The sequence below is a fragment of the Electrona antarctica genome (genome assembly GCF_951216825.1).
Source record: "Electrona antarctica genome assembly, chromosome: 7".
In the NCBI taxonomy this organism is placed as follows: domain Eukaryota; kingdom Metazoa; phylum Chordata; class Actinopteri; order Myctophiformes; family Myctophidae; genus Electrona; species Electrona antarctica.
The window spans coordinates 19,222,247-19,243,999 of NC_136812.1; the positions used below are offsets into that span (position 1 = coordinate 19,222,247).

At 41.2% G+C, this 21,753-nt stretch overlaps 5 protein-coding genes across 5 annotated transcripts in view; 3 read left to right on the forward strand and 2 right to left on the reverse strand.

Moving 5' to 3' along the window:
• The first annotated feature begins 504 nt into the window (after positions 1 to 504).
• Positions 505 to 3,994, forward strand: tmem221 (transmembrane protein 221). Its single transcript, XM_079505955.1, has 3 exons — positions 505 to 1,000; positions 1,650 to 1,735; positions 2,598 to 3,994. Exons 1-3 carry the CDS (start codon positions 693 to 695, stop codon positions 3,155 to 3,157), a joined length of 954 nt encoding a protein of 317 aa, XP_079362081.1. The 5' UTR covers positions 505 to 692; the 3' UTR covers positions 3,158 to 3,994.
• Positions 1,431 to 6,859, reverse strand: borcs8 (BLOC-1 related complex subunit 8). Its single transcript, XM_079505956.1, has 6 exons — positions 6,661 to 6,859; positions 6,252 to 6,364; positions 4,704 to 4,768; positions 4,507 to 4,614; positions 4,030 to 4,120; positions 1,431 to 2,197 (listed from the first exon to the last, which is right to left on the reverse strand). The coding sequence occupies exons 1-5, from the start codon at positions 6,695 to 6,697 to the stop codon at positions 4,051 to 4,053; spliced, it is 393 nt and encodes a 130-aa protein (XP_079362082.1). The 5' UTR covers positions 6,698 to 6,859; the 3' UTR covers positions 1,431 to 2,197; positions 4,030 to 4,050.
• Positions 6,860 to 7,055: 196 nt separating this feature from the next.
• On the forward strand, positions 7,056 to 11,930 carry rfxank (regulatory factor X-associated ankyrin-containing protein). The gene is given in 9 exon segments (XM_079506521.1): positions 7,056 to 7,155; positions 8,538 to 8,666; positions 9,272 to 9,337; positions 9,449 to 9,549; positions 9,933 to 10,061; positions 10,161 to 10,227; positions 10,318 to 10,363; positions 10,365 to 10,390; positions 11,192 to 11,930. Coding segments are annotated over 8 exon segments (615 nt in total). The 5' UTR covers positions 7,056 to 7,155; positions 8,538 to 8,539; the 3' UTR covers positions 11,245 to 11,930.
• On the reverse strand, positions 11,429 to 13,890 carry nr2c2ap (nuclear receptor 2C2-associated protein). The gene is made up of 5 exons (XM_079506522.1): positions 13,654 to 13,890; positions 13,298 to 13,388; positions 12,693 to 12,798; positions 12,509 to 12,577; positions 11,429 to 12,008 (listed from the first exon to the last, which is right to left on the reverse strand). The coding sequence occupies exons 1-5, from the start codon at positions 13,689 to 13,691 to the stop codon at positions 11,887 to 11,889; spliced, it is 426 nt and encodes a 141-aa protein (XP_079362648.1). The 5' UTR covers positions 13,692 to 13,890; the 3' UTR covers positions 11,429 to 11,886.
• A 237-nt stretch (positions 13,891 to 14,127) lies between these two features.
• Positions 14,128 to 21,753, forward strand: part of ncanb (neurocan b) — a 251,579-nt gene continuing 243,953 nt past the window's right edge. Inside the window, exons 1-3 of the mRNA XM_079505412.1 lie at positions 14,128 to 14,198; positions 14,445 to 14,649; positions 16,619 to 16,751. The gene's annotated coding sequence lies outside the window, so the exon portion shown is untranslated. The remainder of the gene's footprint in view (positions 14,199 to 14,444; positions 14,650 to 16,618; positions 16,752 to 21,753) is intronic.

A 21,753-nucleotide genomic window follows, 5' to 3' on the forward strand; every position in this document is an offset into this window, starting at 1 on the left:
TAATTCTGGGTTTCAGTTGAGTGACATTGTAGTTGTACTGTACGTCTATATTGGTGTATAAATTCTTATGTACATGTAAACATTGTCAAACATATATAGGCTAATCCGCAGATTAGCTGTTGGATGTGGATTAATTTAGCCGATCATCATGTGTCATACGTTTTCAGTCAATTTTTCCTACGCAAGAGTAAGGCAAGAGTAAGTAATAACACTCATAGGCAACACATTTCGACTATTTTCTTTTGGAAAGAAAATGTGTTAAATTCACATTTTAATAATTATAGACCAATAAGAATAAAAACATAGCACACTATATGCCTAATAATACCGATTTAATTCAGTTTGTTTTGTTGAGGCAGTGCATGGACTCAGCCTCGTATTGTTGCCGAGAATCCAAGTGAAAAGTCCATTGTTGTGAAGTTTGTAATCTGGGGATTTAAAGCACATCACATGCTCAGGCAGAACGGTGCGTGCACACTCCACAACAGGCAAACAACAGCCAAATCCATAATCGGGAAAACTTTTCCTCTGCGGCACCAAGTATTAAACATTCTGGAGTGGCGACTACAATGCTTACGACATTTATGGATTGGACGAGTAAATGTTTTAAGACTGGCGCTGCTTCTGCCTGCGAATAGCGGAGAACGATTCACGTCGGAATAAGTTTTTTCTTTTCTTCCAAAGGACACTTGATGCGGCCTAAAATGACTTACACCTACAGCCAGCGTTCACTGATGGTTTTAACTTTATTGGGGATTTTATCCGCCATAATGTCCGTTTTGTCGGTCATTCTTATATTCCAGCTTCAGTCACAACAGACGCCGGTGAAGGAATCTCCCCACTCCACCATCGTGCCAACTCATGTTTTGCCAGTTCTCTTGCCAGTTTCGACCGTTCTTTCTGCTCTATCCCTTACACTCAACTTGAGCTCCGTTGTCGTATGCCTCATCCACAGCTATTTGACTACAGAGATATGCAGAGGAGAACAAGACACGGAAAGGTATTCACCCATATAACGCAGTCGTGGTTCAGATTAAACGTGGTATGTTGCGATTTGCGAATAACTTGTGACAGTGTCATCATTGTGACTCAGATACATGTTACATTGGCAGATTTGGCACTATGTAGCAGGCTAATTACTAAACATAATAAATAGGCTATCCTACATTTTAATTGAGAATATTTTAACCATGGCATGGAGAAATAAATAATGCACGTTTAATAATGTGTCAGTCAGGGTGCAGAAGCTCGACCCCCACCTCTGAAGACCCTATGAATCCCGTCTAAACAATGACATTGTCCTCATTATGCACCCAAAGCACGGCCCCTGGCTGTCCCTTTCCCACGTTGGTAGGGAGCCACCAGCAAGGTTTATATACAACCTTTATGGGGGGGACATTCCATAGCTGTCTAAACTAAAGAACAAAATATATTAAAAGGTATTTTATTTTAACACAACATTAAAGGCAGACATTGAGTCAGAAAATGATCATTCATAAATGTCACAAAAGACTAAAATAAATAGGATGAATGCAATTCAGTGATACACTGGTTGTACACTGCTATGCATGAATACATTTATACAAACTTTTATAGGGTTTGCTTCATTTATACAGAAGTATAAGCACTCATTACGTTTTCCTCCACAGAGCAGACTGGTTTCTCCTGGACAGCAGAGCTGTACGACATGTGGCTATAGGGTTATTCTGCTTGGGAGTTTCAGTGTACTTGGCAGGTAAGAAAGAAAAAAAGAACATATTCTTACTTTTTTTTTAAAAGTCTCTTTTTGTGCCACCAACCAGTGCACACTACAGTAAAATCCTGTGTTAATTTAACTCTTGAGAATGTAAAAAATGACCCACACATTTGTAGACCATGCATAAAAGCAGCTTACAAAGGTAAAGACATGCAACTGAAATGTATTTGAGAGTGTAATGTTTAGATTAGATGTAAAACCCATGGCCTTGCCATGGCTCTTTATTCCACTGGGTGGCTGGGTGAATGTGTGTGGGGGCGATGACACTGAGGGCAGCTGTTCCATTGAGATGGAAGACCTCTTAACCCCACTCGTAGCTTTCAGCGGGAACAGAGCATGAATCTGCAGTAATACCACCTTCATCAACATAAGTCACATCACATCCCAGAGCTGGGCTTGTCGCCGCCATCCTTCAGCATGCCTGGGTCCATGGTCCTTCTCCTGCAGATTTGAAAAGACGATGAGTCAGCTTACACAAGTAGTCAGGCAAAACCGCCTCTTTGTTCATCTCTTCATAAAGGAAATGAAAAACTGGGTTCTTTACAATGAATAGAAATAATGTATCTTGTAAAATCTATTTATCTGTTGATGCATAACAAAATAAGCACAATGTTCTCCCCCTTCTACTATATGCAATGCAACATGGCTGATGTTGCATAGAGCTGGGAGATCCAACTAAAGTGTTCCAATAAAGTTTAAAATGTTCATGCGTTGTAAAGTAGCCTCCTGAGTGGGAAAAAAAAATATATATATATATATATTTTTTTTTCTTTTCTTTTTTTAAAAACATTGGTTGTAAATAGCCTTTGTCTTTGTTTCTGCGTCCTTTTTCTCCCTTCAGCCATGTCCATCTATATGCTCCTGATGTTTGAAGTGGAAACAGGCATCGCCAGTGCATGTGTCCTCTCCTCTGGCATCCTGACACTGCTGATTGTTGTAATCCACTCTCTGGTCAAAGCGTCACGTGCAACCAGGCACTATGACAGCGAACGGCCAGACACCCTGTACCTGAATGAGCACGGAAGCAGCAATACATCCGTCTCCCGGCCCTGTGAGCTCAAAGTTGGTGTGGACAAACCCCGGATACCTCGCGGCCAGTCTCAGCTCATGCACCAGTTCTCCTACCCGCCATGTGCCAATGCTAAACAGCAGGAGCAGCAGCAGCACCACCACCAACAACAACAACAACAGTACTCCCCTCCTGGAGGGCCGCAGGGTCATGCTAGCGATAAGGATGGCTACAGCAGTGGTGGTAGTTGTCCTCGGATGCACAGGACCCTGTCTACTGAGTCTGGCTTACTGCAGGCCCAGACTAAACCCTGGAATGGGGTCAATAAAGAGATGAGAAGTGTGCTGGCGCGTAAGTCTGGGGTTTCCACAAAAGACTCTACTCTTGTGTGACCTGGAAGGAGCTGAGGGGCCGTTTAAAGGCACTGCCGGCTACTGTAAACAGAAGGAGACAGCTGAGGGGCCATTCACAGTACTGGATACTAGGGACAGGAGAAACTTGAAATATGTGTGGACTGCTAGTCATAATCTCAATACAGACCTAAATACAAGTGCCAATTTAAAGATTTGAAAGTGCAAAATGTTGTTTTCCATGACCGACAACATGCTTTGTAAATGCTGTTATGTCAACTGAGAATTTGACACCTTTTGTCTGGATTTGGTAGCAGTAAAACCGTAGAGAGATTTGAAAAGCGTTTACAGAATAAAGTAATGTTGAGGTGATTGATCAAAAGAATGAAAAACTAACTACAGTATATTATATCAACTACATTTAGGCAGTTTTCATAGATAATATAATGTAAAAATGTTGAGCACAAAATATAAGGTGTAGTGATGGAATTATTAACTTTTAAGCATTTAAAAGTAAGTATTCATCTATTAATCAAATTGGTATAAGGTATCACTGATTAGTAACTGTAAAATGCTTTATTTTAAGGTATATGGTAAAAGGTGGCTTGTGAAATATACTTCCAAATATTAGTACACTACAGTATGTTTAATTCAATGTTATTATACATTATCAAGGTTATTATGAACACATTATTAATACAAAGTATTACCAGTAATAAACTTGAACAGACTGATTCTAGGGAATGTAACTGCACTTCTACATCATTAAAACAATTATGCCAACAAATGACTAGATTCACTTAAAAGGGCACTCAAGTGCATGCATGTTTTGCTCATTTCCAAGTGACCGAATGGGAGCATGTTCTAAGTATAGATTTGAGTGTGATTGTGTCATAGCTGGAGGAACTACTAACCTTGTACACAGCCCCCGGGGGTCATGAGGAAGTGGATGGGGGATGTGAAGCAGGGGCAGGGGGACCAGGAGAGGGTGCCACATCATGTAAGCTGCATGCATGTGCCAGTGAGGAAATCAAATTAAAGGAAGACACAACGACTAAAATAAAATAAAATAATGCAAAAACTATAAGGAACAGACATAGTTAGTGATGAAAAACTGCAAGCAATGCAGGGATAATTTAACTGTCATGGCTAATGGTTCTCCAGTCCAAAACGAGAAGGAATCAAGTGAAAGCATTTGTTTTTCTCTATGGTGCAGGAAATGAGAACAAACATGATTAAACACAAACTATATTTGAGTGGTTTTCTCTCCAAGTAGCCTATAAGTCTTCAAATGAGCATTTAGGATGAAGCAGGAAGCAAATACAGGCACTGAGGTTTGATACTTTGGAAACCATGGGCCTCATTGAAACAAGATCTCTGCTGCCTCCTACCTGCGTCCTTGAGAGTTGCCGATTTTCTCCCTTATGCTGATGGCTTGACGGAGGAGGCCGTCTATGCTTTTGAAATACAAGGTGCTGTTTGTCATGCTCTTCACGGCACTAGACACAAACAGATGAACAGTCAAAGTTGAGGTTGTAGGGTAGCTAATAAAAATCCTGAAATGTGGGAATTTAGCCATATTTCTTACCTGCATGCATACTCCACTGAGTAGATGGCTCCTTGGCTCTGTTCCTCCCAGCTCTGCATGTCTGTCTGTGTGGAAGAAAGCCAATATGAAAACTTAAAACTTTGCAGATACTGCTGTCTGTTGATCTCATTAACACAATGAGTGACACCTGCTGGACGAAAGTGGTATGGCACTTGGGTGCCTGGTGATTTCTGGCCAATCAAATCATCGCTATGGGGTACACACAAACACACAAGGCTGGGCATAGCGCCCCTCAATAATAATAATGGTTTTCATTGTTTTTTTTAAAGATTTGTTTTTGGCTTTTGTGCCTTTATTGATAGTTACAGTGAAGACGGACAGGAAAGAGGGAGAGAGAGAAGGGGAGAGACATGCAGCAGTCACGGCCACACAGCCAACTCAAGGTACGGCCACGGAGCCGACTTGGGGACCCAACGCAGCTCCTCCAAGGAAAACAAACAAATGAACAGAGCTGAACGTGAATCCCCCCCACCGCCCACCCCTTTTTTTTCCCTCACTGTATATGTTTCTTTTCCCTTTTTACCTCCATTATGATGAATTCCTGTTCTGTCCTTTGTCTATATAGAAGTGTCTATTTGTACGTCTCTAAATGTTTTTGATGAATTGAACATTGTGGACCCTATTGGAAACAAGTGTAATGCTTAATTGGGTCGTCCACTCACAGTTAACAGCCTTTGTATTGAGTTTGTGCTTGAAATGTACTAATGTACTAATTCTGCAAACTGTTAATACATTTTTCAATCAATCAATCAATCAGCAAAGGTCATCATGAACGGGACTCAAACACGCAACGCGCTGTCAGGCCAGAGCCTATGTGGCATGCGCCTGGACCACTAGGCCAGCGGTCGCCCAGATGTCATTGTTTTTTATAGACGTTTATCACGTTCTGTTCATGTACTGTAAAATGCCTGTATGTAATAACAACTATGGTCATGACATCTGTGTGTGATGCATGTGCATGAATGGGCATGTGTGTGCACGAACTAACGTGTTCCTGGTTTGGGGGCTGAAAGTAAGAGTAGCTCTCATGTGGAAACTTGTGTGACACATAACAGCATGTTGTAGACAATGTTTCAGTGGTTGTTCCATTCATGGTCATTCTTTCAATGTATTTGCCCAGATAAACCTAGTGTCGTGCACCCTTCTTAAACCCAAAGTGCCCACCTCTCCTGTTACCGTTTGGTAGGACAAATGAAATGAAATGAAATGAAATCTATATTTACCCAGGGTATCTGGGCTAAGCTCAAGAACTTGTTTCCAGCCAGGCCCTGCTCATAGAACACATCTCATCGTAGTGGTTGATGCCTTGTTCAAGGGCATTTCAGCGGTGGTAATTTTAACGTGTCGGACGGCTGATTCGAACTGGGAACCTTCCGGTATCTAGACCGCGCCGCTATCCGTTCGGCCACCGCTGCCACACACTAGCTGACTACTACTGCCTGAAGTTCAAAAGAGCACCGAGAAGGATTGTTGCACTACGTAGCTTTGAGTGATTTCCCATAACACGATGCTGTGTGTTGTAATTACCTTATGTTGCACAAGTTCTGGCAACGACCTCCTGACGTGTTCTTGCAGCCGATATAGGGCCACAGATGGTTCATTAGCCAGCACGTACATACTCTCCGTGAACTTGTCCGTCACTGTAGATCAGCGGTGTATATGTTTACAAATGTTACAACAATGAGTGATGACAAAACTGACATTTCTTTGAAATGGAAAACACTGCAGATGGTTGCCGACTGCAGTACCGCGAAGGACCACAATGGAAACAAGGAAAGGCTTTTTATGTTATCCTAATAAGGGGTCGCGACTACGTTATCGCAATCCATTGTATAATCGTACGTCGTACCACAAACTGTTAATAAAGTATTACATCAATCAATCACATTAAGGGACACGGCCTACAAGCTCATAACTAATATCTTAACTACCTTACCTCGTTTGACTTTCAACTGCATCTCCTGGTCTTCCATAATGCATGGAAAGGGCAACAATAAATCAAACCGCAGTTCGAGAGAAAATTATTATATATTATCAGCAAACACAAATTATTACACAATGGATTTTGGTCTATTTGCTCAGCTCAGCTCCTTCCGTAGTTTTGTTGTCATGCAGCACATATAACATTCCGGAATGAAACGTGGATCTGAAAACAATAGTTCCTACGTGATTGTTTTAATAATCGCAATGCGATTTGGGTGAAATGTAACATTAGCTCAAAATGGTCTGGTTGGAAAAGTCGTTCAGTCGTTCATAGAGTGCAAATTAACAGTTTAGTTTAGTACATATATTTGTTTTAATTTATATGGATATTTAATTGCTACCACAATGAAACGTGTTTTTTCATAATTTACTTTCAGTTTTGACATCAGGAAGTTAGAGCAAATTAAACAGGTCGATGCTGCATTCACACGAGTTATAACTAAATCAAGTAAGTTGACATACCCGGTACATTTATGCCTGGATTCTTTTTTTCTTTTTAAGTTAAGACAGTTTTCTATTTCCTCTGCAGTGATCATGGACTGCGTGAGCGATACAAAGTGAGATGCCCCCAGTAATGAATTACAAGACAAAAGTCTTCTCGATACCAGCGTAATTGTAGGCCTACCAATAATATCATGTCATGGAAATGTGTCACTTATAGTTTATTATTATTGTCTCCACCAGGCCGAAGGCATGGGGAGAGAGTATGTTTTGCACTCCGTCCGTGTGTCCGTCCTTCCGTCCTTCCGTCCGTCTGTGAACAGCTAATCTCCGGCACCGTTAACCCGGCCGATGCCAAACTTTGCACACACACTCCCTGGATGCCAACGATGAACCTCTGCCCCACATTTTCCAGAACGGCCTGTTATAGCGCCACCATGAGGCAGCTTTTCACATGTTTTACCTAAAACTGCACCGATCTGCGTGAAACGTTGCATGCACACTCCCTAGAGGCCAAGGACAAACCTTTGACCTGCATTTTCCGCATCTGCCTTTTATAGCGCCACCAGGAGGCCGACTTTTGTAAAACACATTTTTGGATATTACTCCTCCAGATTCTGTCCAAAAATCTCACAAATCGTTACACAGTATCTCTATGGTCATGTGCTCAAGTCGGATCTGTCTGATATTTCATATTCCATCCTAATTGCCTATAATTGGCTTTCACAGTTTGCAAGATTGCCCCGTTTTGAACAATAGCCTCAAATCATGAACGCAGCATGCAATTTACGTGAAATCTTTCACACATTTTCTTACTAGGCTGAGGAATATATCCCACCCTTTTCACATTGGCCTGTTATAGCGCCACCAACAGGTTGATTTTTGCAAAACACATTTTTGGAACAAAATGCCTCAAATCATCCAATTGCCATCAAAGGCGTATGAAGAAATGTCAATCGGTACACATGATCTCTGTAGTCATGTGATCAAGACGAGTCTGTTGGATTTCTCAGATTGTACACTGATTGGCTAAGATTGCCTTCCAAATTTTTCAGGAGTGGCCCGTTTTGTACAAAATGCTGCACATGTCCTGCTCATCCAGAATTCTATCCTCAGAGATGCTATGAGTGATCTGGCTCTGCATTTCCTCAACAAAATGAAGAAAATTGTTGCAAAAACAAATAAAAAAAAACATCTCCTAAACATTTTGCCAAACATCACACACACTCCTATCCTCCTGGTGGAGAACTGTGCCCGGAAGGGCACTTTTTCTAGTTATTATTGTTATTATTATTATTATTATTATTAATGTATTTCTCTCACATGTTAGTAGTTTTTTTACTAAACAGTTAAATACTCCAACGGAAATTAATATTTCATTGTTAAAAGATATGTTTGTACTGGAGCTTGAGGTTACACCTCCCGAGAGTCTGGTTGTGGATGAAGACATTTTATACAACAGTCTCACCAACAGGCAGCGTGGGAACGAGAATACTCTACGCCCAGCAACATTAGACTGTGAGTAATATATATAGTGGCTGAAGCATGAAAATATTATATATTTCAATTTTCAACAAATGTGTAGCCTATAGCATACTAACTAATTATGGATGTTAATTTAACTCATATTTAGTTGAACACTAGTGTACTGTGTAAATGTGTGTATAAAAATATGGGTATAAAATAATGCAATCCATCTCTGTACCAGCACACCAAGTTACCAACACATTTTGACAGAGCAGGAGATGTATCATCTAGTCTAGAGATCTCAGTTTCACTACTCATGCAATCAATCTGTATGATTGTGTTAATACAATATAATTAGGTTGGCAACCATTGGCTCCCTACTTTCCCATTGATACATTTACTAGACTTTGCAGGGTCTAAATTCTTGCCATTTACTCCTCTGATGCTGTGTCAAGGAAGGACAGTTACTGGTTGGCAGTTATATAGTACAGTAGTTATATAGTACAGTATTTCTGTAATCCCGGGCATGACATGGAAGTTATGGATTGTAGCTTTAAATTAACCTTCCCAAATTTCAAAAATCTATTATTTTTGGCAAGCAATGCTGTAGCAACACAGAGTGTAAATTAGGCTTTATTCTTACTTGTTATCCCAAGCTCTATCCATACACCAGCTAGCAGCTCAGGGAGAGATCTCACAGGTCATTGGACACCTGAATAAAGGTGAGATACTTGGTGACATCTTCTGGGCAATATTACACAATACAAATGATTTACCCTGATCTGCAGTATCATGTGTTTTATAAATTGAATGAGCTATGTTTTATTGTTCAGACAGTTCATTACTAAATAAACAGGATGAACGGGGCTTCACTCCCCTTATGTGGGCAGCGGCTATTGGAGAGAAAGCAGTGGTTGATGTCCTTTTGGAGAAGGTGAGTAATAAAAGATTGTTCTTTTGTGTGGTAATGTTTATATAATTTCAAAGAACACACCATCTCCATGATTCATGTCTGTAGGTCTCAATTGGAAAATGATTAATTATGGAGGATCAGTAATTATTACAAATCATAGGTGTACTATTATTACGATTAGGCTAGAATTAGATAGCATTTCTTGTTCCCCCTGAATTAAGAATTCATGTCACTTTTACATGTGACATGTTTTATTGTTAGATAATGTCTGCAAAAAGTAAAAACCATGCAATTTAAAGTACCCTGTCCAGGAGTTACAAGGAGTTGCATTGGCACGGTTGACCTTAAAACTGTTTTGTTGCGAGGAGTTGTGGTTTGGGCTTTGTTTGTTTGTGTTGTGTTAGAGGGCAGACCCCAAGATTATTGCCTTGGAACGAGAGAGTGCCTTAATAACCCTGGCTAGCTCTGGAGGTTTTGTTGATATTGTCGAGTCTCTACTTGGACATGGAATAGATATAAACACCCCCCCCCCCCCAACACACACACACCATAATTTGTGATTTTGACATCGAAGAGTATGTGCCGCTTGTGCAAAGCTTTTGTATGAAATATATAATATTCAACTTTTTCAGAATGGCGGTACTCCTCTCCTATATGCTTTACGAGGCAACCATGTCAGATGTGTGGAGGCACTTTTAGGTAGCAATGCGGTAGTATATATTAGAATTGTATTACAAGTGTTTGCTTCAATTATTCACTAATGGTCATCATTACTATACTGTATCTCAGCCAAAGGTGCAGATTTGACCATTGAGTCTGACTCTGGGTACAGCCCTAGCTGGTGCTCTTGGACACAAAAAGAGTATGTACATTCTTTTACAAACTAAAAAGTATGTTCTGTATTAGAAGTTACAGTGTAACAATGGCCTTGGCCTTGTGGTTAGTGTCCGCCCTGAGACTGGGAGGTCGGGGTTCAATCCCCAGCTGGGTCATACCAAAGACTCAAAAAATGGAATGCCTCCCTCCCTGCTTGGCACTCAGCATCAAGGGTTGGATTGGGGGTAAGTCCCTGCGACATACTAGCGTCATGTCCAGGGGGTGTACCAGTACATCAAGCTGCCTCATGCAACAGAAACAGGAGATAGGCTCCTGCCCTAACCTCTCCTTGTCCAATAGGCACATTAGCAGCAAAGCGACAGGTCAAGCTGTCCTTCTCACCCATTGATATAAATAATGGATCATTTCAGAAGCAAAACCTTCAAAATGTCTTCCAAATCTAGTCAACCAGACCTGTAGTATAGGCTATGCACTGGGCAAATGTGCATGACATTACTTAAATAAACTAGAAATACGAGGAAATGACAGAGGGAGAAATCAACTTTTAACGACCGCCCAGGCGCCCAACAGGAGTTTTCTTGTTGCACGGTAAGACTACGGTCATTAGTATTATTGCCATCACCTGGGTGGGTCAGTCGTGTAACTTTCCCAACGTTAAGCCATGTAAATGCTCAAAAACACAGCCATGCAAAATAACATTGACAGCTATGAGGTGGCGAAAGCTTGACCTGCATAGCAACAGTTGCTAAACTACTTGGATTGGCATTGGACATCGCTTTTTGGAGTGGGATTTAGCGAGATTGTACTGTATTTATTTTTCTTTCAGTTCGGAAACTGTTGGAAGACCATATTCTGAAACTCTACAAGTCACATAAATGACACTAGACATCCAGATGTCATAGCAGCAACAGCAGCCAAGTTGAAACACAACGTACCAAATAAATAAAGACGGTTTCAATAAACTGGTTATAGCACGTCTAGTCGTCTACATACCAAGTGCTGTGAGAAGATTGATCATGTCCTTTATAAATGCGTTGTCACTTGTCAGAGATCAACATGTTATGAAGTTCAATTGACTTGATTTTATATAAGGATGCTTTTATTTATGAATTTGATTGTTTATATCTGATGAATTCTTTATGTAAACAAGTTGCAAATTAATTTTACTAAATGGATTGTAAATAAAACATGTTTGAATAACATAATACAATTTTTATACTGTGGTCAACTGAAGTGGCACTGAAGTGGCACATTAACGGCAAGGCAAAAATAATAAAACTATAATAATAAAATCATCAGTATGACAAATCTGCAATAAAAAATAAGATTCAATGTCAATGTCCTTGCATTTGCCAGTTGTTTGAGTGATGGGTAAAGGCCAGGTGGCCAACGCCAAAACCCTCTACACCAAAAAAGGCCATTAGTTCCGTTCACAAAAGTTCATATAAGGTGATGTCTTGTTTCCTGAGTGCCATGGCATCATTCTATGTTCCTGTTGAGTCTGTGGCCCTGCCTCTTATGTCACGAAGATCTCTCCCCAAGGACATCCAAGGAATAAACAATAACTCTCCCAAAAAAGTCGGCACTGTTCGCAAACACTATTTTTAGTTTTTGTGCTGCAGGGCCCTCCTGTATGGGAAAGCTGTGGGTGGGTAGTTAAGAACAAGATGCTTGTCAGTGAAGTGAGATGTGCCCAGGAAAATATTGTTTGATACTTAAACATGAAAAGAACTACTATTCATATAGTGTAATATACAGTATGATGTGTTCATATAGGCATGAAAAGGAACTACTATTCATAGTGGAATATACAGTATGTGTCATGTCCAATTCAGCTATAATGTATACCTTTTTGCCCATTATTAACAAATGGCTGGCACTGTTTCTCAAATAATAATGGCCTTAAACTGAATGTAAAGATGAGATATATTGTACAAAATTGTTTATTTCTCTCACACACACACACACACACACACACACACACACACACACACACACACACACACACACACACACACACACACACACACACACACACACACACACACACACACACACACACACACACACACACACACACACACACACACACACACTCTTTTTGGCTCCATTTTCATAATCACATCCATCATAATAAAGGATATTTGGAGTGAGTTGTCATCCTCTGGATAAAGATGACTGATCAACATAAAGTCTCCATCCTTTTGGCACCCTGAGGAAAATATTACAATATTAGTAGAAATTAATGCTTTAGAATATAGGTCATAAGACAATTACAAAAACAACTTAATGTTATAAGGACAGTGGGGTTTGGACATGGACAGTACCTTCCAGTTTGCATGTTTTCCCAGAGAAGCCTCCTTGGAACTGAATTTTGAGCTCCGATACCTTGACAGGCTGTGGGAACTCCATAATAACCCATTGGGGGTCACCCTGTCAAGAACATATAAAAGCTCACAATATGTGCAATAACCACTTGATGGTCTTCCTAATTGAAATGTGTTAAGTTGACAATTTCCTCACTTAAATTAAGTTAGATCTAGTGCAGTTTCTCAGTCTCCAGTGCCCACTTTTCCTGATTTCTGAATCCAAACACCCCCTTTAACCAGACAAAAACACTTTGATTATAAAATACTGACATCAAAAGTGAATATGTTCAAACCTATTTTTTACAGTCTATGGTATGGTTCAAACTAAAACATCAGCAGACGGCAGGCAAGTATATATTTCTATCCAGTAGGCCTAATAGTTGTGCTAGTCAAGATGTGGACTTAATTTTGGTTTTAAGTTTTACAGAGCAGTACGTTCACACAACACAAATGTGTTTGTTTTATCATTAAACATTCACGTAACATCTCTCAAGTACTACCTCTGCAGTCTGCATACCCCCATTTGAGAAAAACTGCCGACGTATCAGGAGGCTATCTTTTACCTGGTCTGAGTTCCAGCATGTTTCTTCATTGTGGTCGAACATGTACTTCTTCCCAAACTGCTTCACGTCTCTGTTTAGCACTGAACTCACCCTTGAGATAAAGACGAACAGTGTTATTTAGCTGTTATTGTGCATTTACACACTAAACTTCACTTTACACTCTCTACTCCACATCACTGTACACAATTCATTGTTGAAATGAATTATCTCCATGCAGTGCAGGCTACATGCTGACCTAGCTCTGGTCCAGCTGACCGATAGCACTATAGCCGGTCTTTCCTGCAGTTATTGATGAATCAATCTTGGCCACCCGATTCGAAATTCGAAATGATTGATCTGTTATTATTACTATTTACCTGCTCTGCGTTTCACTGCAGATCAATGAAGAAGCCATGTTGGAGTTTAGGACATGTGTCGTAGAAGCAGTTCACTTTACGACAGTGACGGCTACAGGCTGGAGTTGGACAACGCTGTTACCGAAGTCTCCACTAGGTGGCAATCACGTTCTTTCACAGAGCAACGGTGGGGTCTGAGAGGAGGAGGAGGGCGGCGGCAGGGCGCCAACTTCAGTGTCATACATTTTCCAGGTAAAACTCTAAACTAAATACTGTGAGTTTAAAACATTTAGTACCGTTCAAATCATTTTGTCGGTCCAATAAAATACAATCTATCAGTGTCGAGCCACTCGAGGCCTATCGAGGCTTTCTTCATTTAGACCGGTGACGCAGGTGCACTGCAGGTCATTACTTTAGAGACTGCAGGTGTTATCTATTCTAGAATGGAATTAATTAGACTATAGGAGATGAGTTGATGCGCTGGACCACACAAAAGGTGAATTGATCCGTTAACCAGCTGGCAACCTTTGAACAACACCATTAACGTTAATGGTGGAGAAAAAAAGGTAACAGGTACATAAAAACACAAGGTCTGCTTAGATAATTCAAAACCCAAGAAAGCCTATTGGCTTGTTAATATTATCACATAATGTCAATTTTAAAGACTGCATCAACCAATGTCTGCTTTTGTCTGTGTGTGTGTGTGTGTGTGTGTGTGTGTGTGTGTGTGTGTGCGCGCGCGCGTGCGTGCGTGCGCGTGTTGCTCGCACGCGTGTGTGTTGTGTATGTGGCACATGCATGGTTCTATACAGATGGTGAGACCCCCTGCAAAGGTTTGGTCATGGTTCCCCCTGTCTGCAGATAATCAATAAGTCTAAATTACAAAACCTGATGAAACCGAGCCTCCGTGAAAATTGCCCAAGGGGGTTTACTTTGTGGAGGCCAAATGGAGCAATGGTTTGGAACGATGGGGAACCTCCTTCCCATTCACCTTCACTGTGACTTTGTCTTTGTCAGGTAGGCTATTTACATTTTGTTTCTTCTGGTTCATATAGTATTCAAGACAGACAGACATACAGTTGTCTCAGTGTGTCAGTTAAATTGTACATTTTAATGTAGGCTAGGGCCTATAGTTGCCTGCCTTAAGACAAGAAAAAACATGTCCACTGAAATTGAGTCCATTGGGGAGTAGCAGAACTCAAGGACGTGGAATTAGCTGGGGATTTGTGAGTAAGAGAGATGTGACACCCCCCCCCACCCCAGTTCAATCTGATAATGATTATTATGAGTGGATTGTATTTCATCACAGAAATCAGCAAAGAAGTGAGGAAGAGATAAGCACTGATAAAGCAGAGAGGGAGATGATGCTGGGCAATATGGAGCAGCTGATTGATATATTGTATGACTGCTGATACAGTAGGTCCCACAAGCTTATTTTCACACATGGCAGTGCTGAATAGGGCTATTGTATTTCAACATAATTAAAAGTGGACATTTCAGAGTTGCATCCACCATGTTGTTTCATACTGAAGAATACACTGACACCACGCTAGACAGGAACGCCCAAAAAACGTCACATCCGGTTTTAGCCTGGGGTAAGAATTTTCTATGGCTGCCAATGCAACTTGGTCCAATCCTTAATCACATACGGACAAACATCTATGCCGATGCTATCTAACTTGCGGAGGTAGCGTGCCTTGTCCACGGGCAACAGATCTTTCAACGTATGGCATTGCAAATACGTTTGATAATCGCTACTCTGCTCAATATTGTTTTTAAAATGCCGCAAATTGCATTGCAGTAAACGAGAGCAAATTACAACTTCCCCCGGGGGTGGGCGGAGTCACAGTTTGAGGCGCTGATTACGCGCCATGGTGTCAGTGTATACGGTGAGGCAGCTTTCTGCTTCTACGGGCCGACAGCATGGAATAAACTCCTATGTAGATGTCTTTAAAGCACAGCTCAAAGCCCACCTCTTCACTCTTGGTTTTAGTTGAGCTTCTAAAACCTCTCTCATTGTTCTGCCTGATTTGCTGCCGATTTTATAACGTTACTCTGTTTTTGCTTATATTAATTATCTATTTCGTTTATTACGTTTTTTCTTGTTTTTCTCTTTTCTGCCCTGCAAAGCACTTTGCTCTGCAGTTTTATGTCATGAAAGGTGCTATATAAATAAAGTTTATTTATATAGTCCGACTCCTCTGGACAGAATCTTGCCAGTACTCCAATGTTTTGAACAAACTTGCAGCTCGAAAGAACGGATGTATCTTTACCAGATAGCCTAGTGTATCCCTATTTCGTACACCATAATAGTGCAACGCCAATAATGACCAATGGCTCCTCGATCAAAGCTTGCATAGAATAACAATCACCCATCACTAGAGTTAGATTTCTTTGCATTCTATTTATGTGACTATTTATTTACCCTGTCATTTGGTGACTAAGGTACATGCCATTTACTCCGATCTTGCACTTCATTGCCTAAATGCCTAAATTGTGAACTGATAGAGACATGCCAGCCAGATAGATCACATAGGCTTGCAAAGCCAAAGATAGGGACACAGGGAAGACAATTTAGAAAGTTAGGCACTCCAGATGGACAATAGTGCAAATGTGGAGTAAGCATGCAGTATGAAACCTATAGTCAACAACAGGGTAGTCACTGCTCACTGAGTAATTAATGAGAATGATAGAAAACAATTGTGCAGCTAAGTAATTATAGGGTAGCAGGCCTATAACAAACCTACTCTAGCATCTACAGTATCTGCATGCAATATTTAGCATATTTAGCATATGTGAAAATAACACATCACACAATCTATAAGTTAACATATACCTAAATAACATAACAAGCATCTACTCATTCTACAGTATCTAAATAGTACAGATGCAGAGATGCAAGGGGGGCTATGGATACTGGAGAGATGAGCTTTCAGACTGCAGCAGAAAATGGGAACTAGTCCTGACTGATGGACTCATTCCACAGCTTGCGGGACAGGATGGAGAAGAGCCCGGAGCATTTGCCAGGTTGTCGTACAGAGACGCTGGGATGTGACACGTCCTGTGTTTTCTGAATGCAGTGTGCGGGAAGGCGTTTGGCGGTGGATCATATCCTGCAGGTAGGTGGGCCATGCCCGTGGCCGATTTGTAGGTCATCACCAGTGTTATGAAAGGGATGCAAGGAGCGGCTGGGAGCCAGTGAATGGAATGAGTGCAGAAGTGGAGAGGTTTGCTCATTTTGGGATGGTGGAAGACATATGCATGTGATGTGCTATCTTTGGAGAGTTACCTAAATATGCAGGGCTTTATGGGACATTGTGATCAATCCCAGAGTTTATGAGCTATGGTCATTTGTGCAGATTGGTCGTGATGAGTTTGGTCATTAATCTTTGTACCACAGGGACACAATGGCCCAGCAGACCAGCCGGCCGGGCTGGGGCAGCACCAAAACGTATGTAGGTCTCTGCCCTGCTTGTCCACATAAAAAAAACACTACACTGACAGTCATAATTGTGAAATGAGTGTTTCTGTAGTTAACCACTTTCAAACTGCATGGCGTCCCTATTCTGCATGGGCATGACATAAACTTTCTCAAAATCTAAAAAATGTGTTGAAAAGTTTTTCAAAGATCTACAAGCTTAAAACGTGTTTCGGTAAAAAAGCCTTATGATGCAGCTCCTTTTTCTGTGCAATGTTGTCATACCACAATGTACTGTATACCGTAAATAGGGCTTACTTACCAGTACGTGGTGGTCGTTCTACATGGAGAGCATTATCTATATTGAGAACAAAAATGGAAGATAACTTTCTAAAGTTTGATTGATGGAAAGGTCACAAATTAATTCTGTAATATCCAATGAGAAGATTGTTGATGATAGCTGTAGCTAATGATTAAATATGCACTCCGATGCTCAGAGGCACAGACACACTTGGGTGTTTATTGAATTTGTTGGAAGATTTAGGAAATGAGAATGACATGATGTTGCTTACCGGTCGTAAATCATTTAGTTTAGGAAGACAACATTTGGTGTGCTTTAGGGGCCCAGCACATTTTAATAAGGTAGGAAATAGGCAAAAACGTAAGGCACATCTGTTGGTGTTGTAGCAATTAACACAGGGTCTTGAGTTGCCATGCTGTTCCCTGTCGAAGACCCTCACTCATCTCTCCATGCTGGAAATTTCTGCTCCACTTTGAGTGAGGTTCCTTAATTAAACCATTAAAAAGCAAGGCATTTGCACAATATGCTCCACTGCTTTCATTACAAAGCTCAATCACTTCACTTGTAATTTATTCACTTAAAAAAAGAGAGCATTGGATTTGAGTTGTTTTCTGTCTTTGTCTGCATGAACACTGAATGAGCTCACTTTCAGTGATTTGTCCTCCATTATTCTCCTATTCAGTTTAAAAATAGACGTGTATGGTTTCACTCCTCCAACCTTACAAAGAGATTTATGAATAGCTGCAGCGTATTCTGATTGTGACCAGAAGGTATTGGGATAATAAGTATAACATATCCAAGAATGATACAAATGAGACAATGCCGCAAATCATGAACGTCTGATTGCGGTGAAACCGTGCACGCATATTCCCATTAGGCTGAGGAAGAAATGCCACTTGACATTTTTCCTAAAACACTCCTATCCTGGTGTAGACCTATGCCCAGAGGGGCTCTTTTTGAGTGGTGCTAGTCACTCCTATGCAGAGCTATGTGTATCGGGCGTTATTTCCCAAAAAGACTCAAAAAGTTAGAATATGGAGATGAGAGGTTTCTGCCCGATGGCAACGAGATCTGCTGAGCAGCAACCTCCACAGGTGACACGGTTCCCTCATGGTTCACAGGCTGGAGAACACACACACACACACACACACACACAGCCTACATTTACATCAATTATGTAAATTATGACTGATTTGTGAATTAGTGATTGATCATTCTACCGGTATTTATAGGAACAAAGTAGGACTCTTTCTGCAGCCTGCACCAACACACAATGGCAATTTTGTTGCTGCTGCAAGATCAAGATGCTCAAAGTGTGGTCTGGGGACCTCAAGGGGTCCTTGAGGAAGTTCCATGCAGTCCACAGCAAAACAAGGAACAGTTTTACCACTATAACCCCATTTCATACTTTGAAAATAGCCGATCTACAAGCTCACAACGCGTCCCATTACTGCCCATTTTGAACTTGTAGATCGGCTGTTTTCGAAACATTTTGATAAAATATTTCCCGACTTTTCCCCCCCATACCATCACCCCCACCCACCCCAATATACCCCATCCCCATATACCGACAGCCATAGATATTTAAAAAATCACACCCATGTGAAGTGAGGGGCGCTCTTATCATCTTACAACATCGAGGAGGGAATTCTAACTCATGTTGCTATGATTAGGTGATGTAATGATGATGTAAAACAAACAGTGTCAAAACAAACATTAAATTCTCTTTATTCTTAATGGGATTTAATGTTTGTGTTAGGGACAAAACAAACATTAATTTCTCTTCATTGTCAATGGCGTTTTTAAAACAAACATTGAACTAAAAACAAACATTAAACCTGTATATAGGAGGGGTTAGCGCCCCTCAAAAATAGATGCCTCATTGGCCGCTGCAGGCGGAACAATTTACACTGGGGGCTGGAAGGCTGCCACTCAAGTGACTACAGGCCAATCACAGCAGCAAATTTATTGGTGATTGGTGGGGCGGTTCAATTAGGATGCTAATTGAGATATGTGGAGCGTCTACCTATGATAATTTGGATGAACTGGTACAAGTTACAAGGATTGGGATTCATCATCATAAGAACATACTTACGAACAATTCTGCCTATTTAAGAATGTTTCATGAATCTGACTCGACTTCTCTTAGGAATTCACTTGGGAAGAAATGTAAGAGGAAAAGTTAGGATATGTCTGAGTTATAGTGTCAGGGGCTTTGTCAGAGTATACGTCTGTCTGCATGTCTGCCTATATATGGGCGTATCAGGTTTGTTTATGGTTATGTCTTAGTGAAGTGGCCGTGGTCCTGCCTATATACTGTATGGCTGTATTGGGTTTGTTATGTCTGATTAGAGTGACGTGGCATCACTCTGACTCAGGTGACATTCACACACCAGAAAGCTTTACTGCGATTAAAACGAATCCTGCTGCACATTGTCAGAAAGTGCGCTTCGTTTGGCAGGTGTGAAGCATCATTCGAATCCTAATGCCCATCAAAGAACCGCATTCTACTCCGACCGAAAACGGGGGTTTCGCTTCGCTTCCAATCGCACTTGATTACGATTCGGTGCAGGTGTGAATGCAATCCGCAGCAAATAAAAGAAATGAAGCAAACAATGTGGCGGGTGAGGAGCTAAACACAGTTGGAGACGGAGAAGGGAGAAGGCATATTTTACGCAGCGCAAAGATGTCCCGTTACCTGTCTGTCTGCACCTGTCTGTGCGTAAACATGGAGTGCTGGGGAGTAGGGACTTTCATCTCGATAAACTTTTTGCACTGCTGTCTGTTCTCAGTGCGCTCAGTGCTGTGCCTCCATGCCCAAAAGAACAGTGCGTGGCTGCGTGCGTATAGAGAGAGAGAGGGAGAGAGAGGTCCAGTCCCCGACGGCACGACACATTATTTTATTACACGTTATGAGTATAATTCTAACACCATAGATTTCACTGTGTAGGCTAGTTTATGAATGGAACACATTGATAAAGGTCCCCCCTGTTGCGTTTCCAATTGCTGTGGATGACAGTGTGAAGGCAAACCGCAGCAAATTAAATATGCAAGAATCCCAACTTTATTAGGTGGTATTAGGTGGGAGTCTCTGATTTTAGGCTATTGCGAGAGCCAGCCGGTGATTTTAATACGGGAAGAAGAATTCCCACCATTTCAAGTGGTGGGAAAATATAGACTATACTAAGCCTAATTGTCCAGGCGTTGTTTATAATCTAAGATGTAACTTGTTCATAGTCTATAGTGTGGATTAATGTCTACAGTCTACTGCATTATGTCACTGTACAGCATGTAAAGAGTGGAGAAGGCAGTGTATTCCCAGGTTGTATGAACCTGAGTATAAACGGTGTGTCAACAGGCAAGATTTATGAAGTGTGGCCACTTCCATCTTCACGCTTCAGCAGCCAGAATCCCCACGCTCATGATATGGTTGGGGGCCCACAGGATATGCCTCGGTCTCCAAAGCCCCCTTTACCCACTTTCTCACAACCTTAAACCCCTCCACAGAGCGACTCTGACCTGTCACAGGGCCTGTGTGACTGAAGAGCACATACATACACCGACTGCACATAATATCATGGCAGGTCTGGGTCACTGACAGGGGATTTGTCACGATCAGGAATGGATCTCATGGTTCAGGAAGATTCTACGTGAAACCGCAGGTCCAGTTCATGACATCCACATAAGATCAGTGGTTCTCAAAGTCACCCCTGTAAATAACTTTTTCATCCACGGCACCCCAGAATTACATTGTTAAATTATAGCACCTTTTGTCATATTAAGTAAATGTGTAAATCTTTCCAGCAAAGATACAGTATGTCACAAGGAAAACTGGGTAGAATATTTGTCTCCATTAGGACAGATTTTTGGTGAAGACTCAAGAGACTTGGGGCTCTATTTTTGTCCATGCTAAACCCCTTATCCCACTACTTTGCCTTTTTCTTTTTTTTACTATTTTGAAAAACATTTTTGAATAGTTAAAAATCTACATCGACACGTTGTGAGCTTGTAGATTTGCTATTTTAACTATTCAAAAATGTTTCGATTTTAGGTTTTGGGCGGCTGTGGCTCAGGAGGTAGAGCAGGTCATCCAATGATCCCTGGGTCGGCGGTTCGAATCCCGGCTCCTCCTGTCCACATGTCGAAGTGTCCTTGAGCAAGACACTGAACCTTACATTGCCTCCAATGAGTTGGTCGGTGTTAGCTTGCCACCATTGGTGTGTGAATGTGGGAAGTGAGGACGCTGGCGTCGACTGTTCGCCGCTTCACCTCCCAATGTATGAATGAATGAACCATTGTAAAGCGCTTTGAGCACTTGGAAAAGCGCTATAAAAATGCAATTGAATATAAAAATGCAATTAATTTAGCATGGACGAAAACAGAGCCCTTGGTGTACTGTAGG

Excerpts from the sequence above, each read along its gene's own strand:
- borcs8 (XM_079505956.1), bottom strand. The coding sequence starts at position 6,697 with ATGGAAGACCAGGAGATGCAGTTGAAAGTCAAACGAG. Across the intron at positions 6,365-6,660 it reads GCAGTTGAAAGTCAAACGAG|TGACGGACAAGTTCACGGAG; the intron begins GTAAGGTAGTTA and ends GCTGATCTACAG. Across the intron at positions 4,615-4,703 it reads TCAGTGGAGTATGCATGCAG|TGCCGTGAAGAGCATGACAA; the intron begins GTAAGAAATATG and ends GTTTGTGTCTAG.
- tmem221 (XM_079505955.1), top strand. The coding sequence starts at position 693 with ATGCGGCCTAAAATGACTTACACCTACAGCCAGCGTTCACTGATGGTT. Across the intron at positions 1,001-1,649 it reads GGAGAACAAGACACGGAAAG|AGCAGACTGGTTTCTCCTGG; the intron begins GTATTCACCCAT and ends TTTCCTCCACAG. Across the intron at positions 1,736-2,597 it reads AGTTTCAGTGTACTTGGCAG|CCATGTCCATCTATATGCTC; the intron begins GTAAGAAAGAAA and ends TTCTCCCTTCAG.
- nr2c2ap (XM_079506522.1), bottom strand. The coding sequence starts at position 13,691 with ATGGCTTCTTCATTGATCTGCAGTGAAACGCAGAGCAG. Across the intron at positions 13,389-13,653 it reads TGCAGTGAAACGCAGAGCAG|GGTGAGTTCAGTGCTAAACA; the intron begins GTAAATAGTAAT and ends CTTTATCTCAAG. Across the intron at positions 12,799-13,297 it reads CATGCTGGAACTCAGACCAG|GGTGACCCCCAATGGGTTAT; the intron begins GTAAAAGATAGC and ends TGTTCTTGACAG.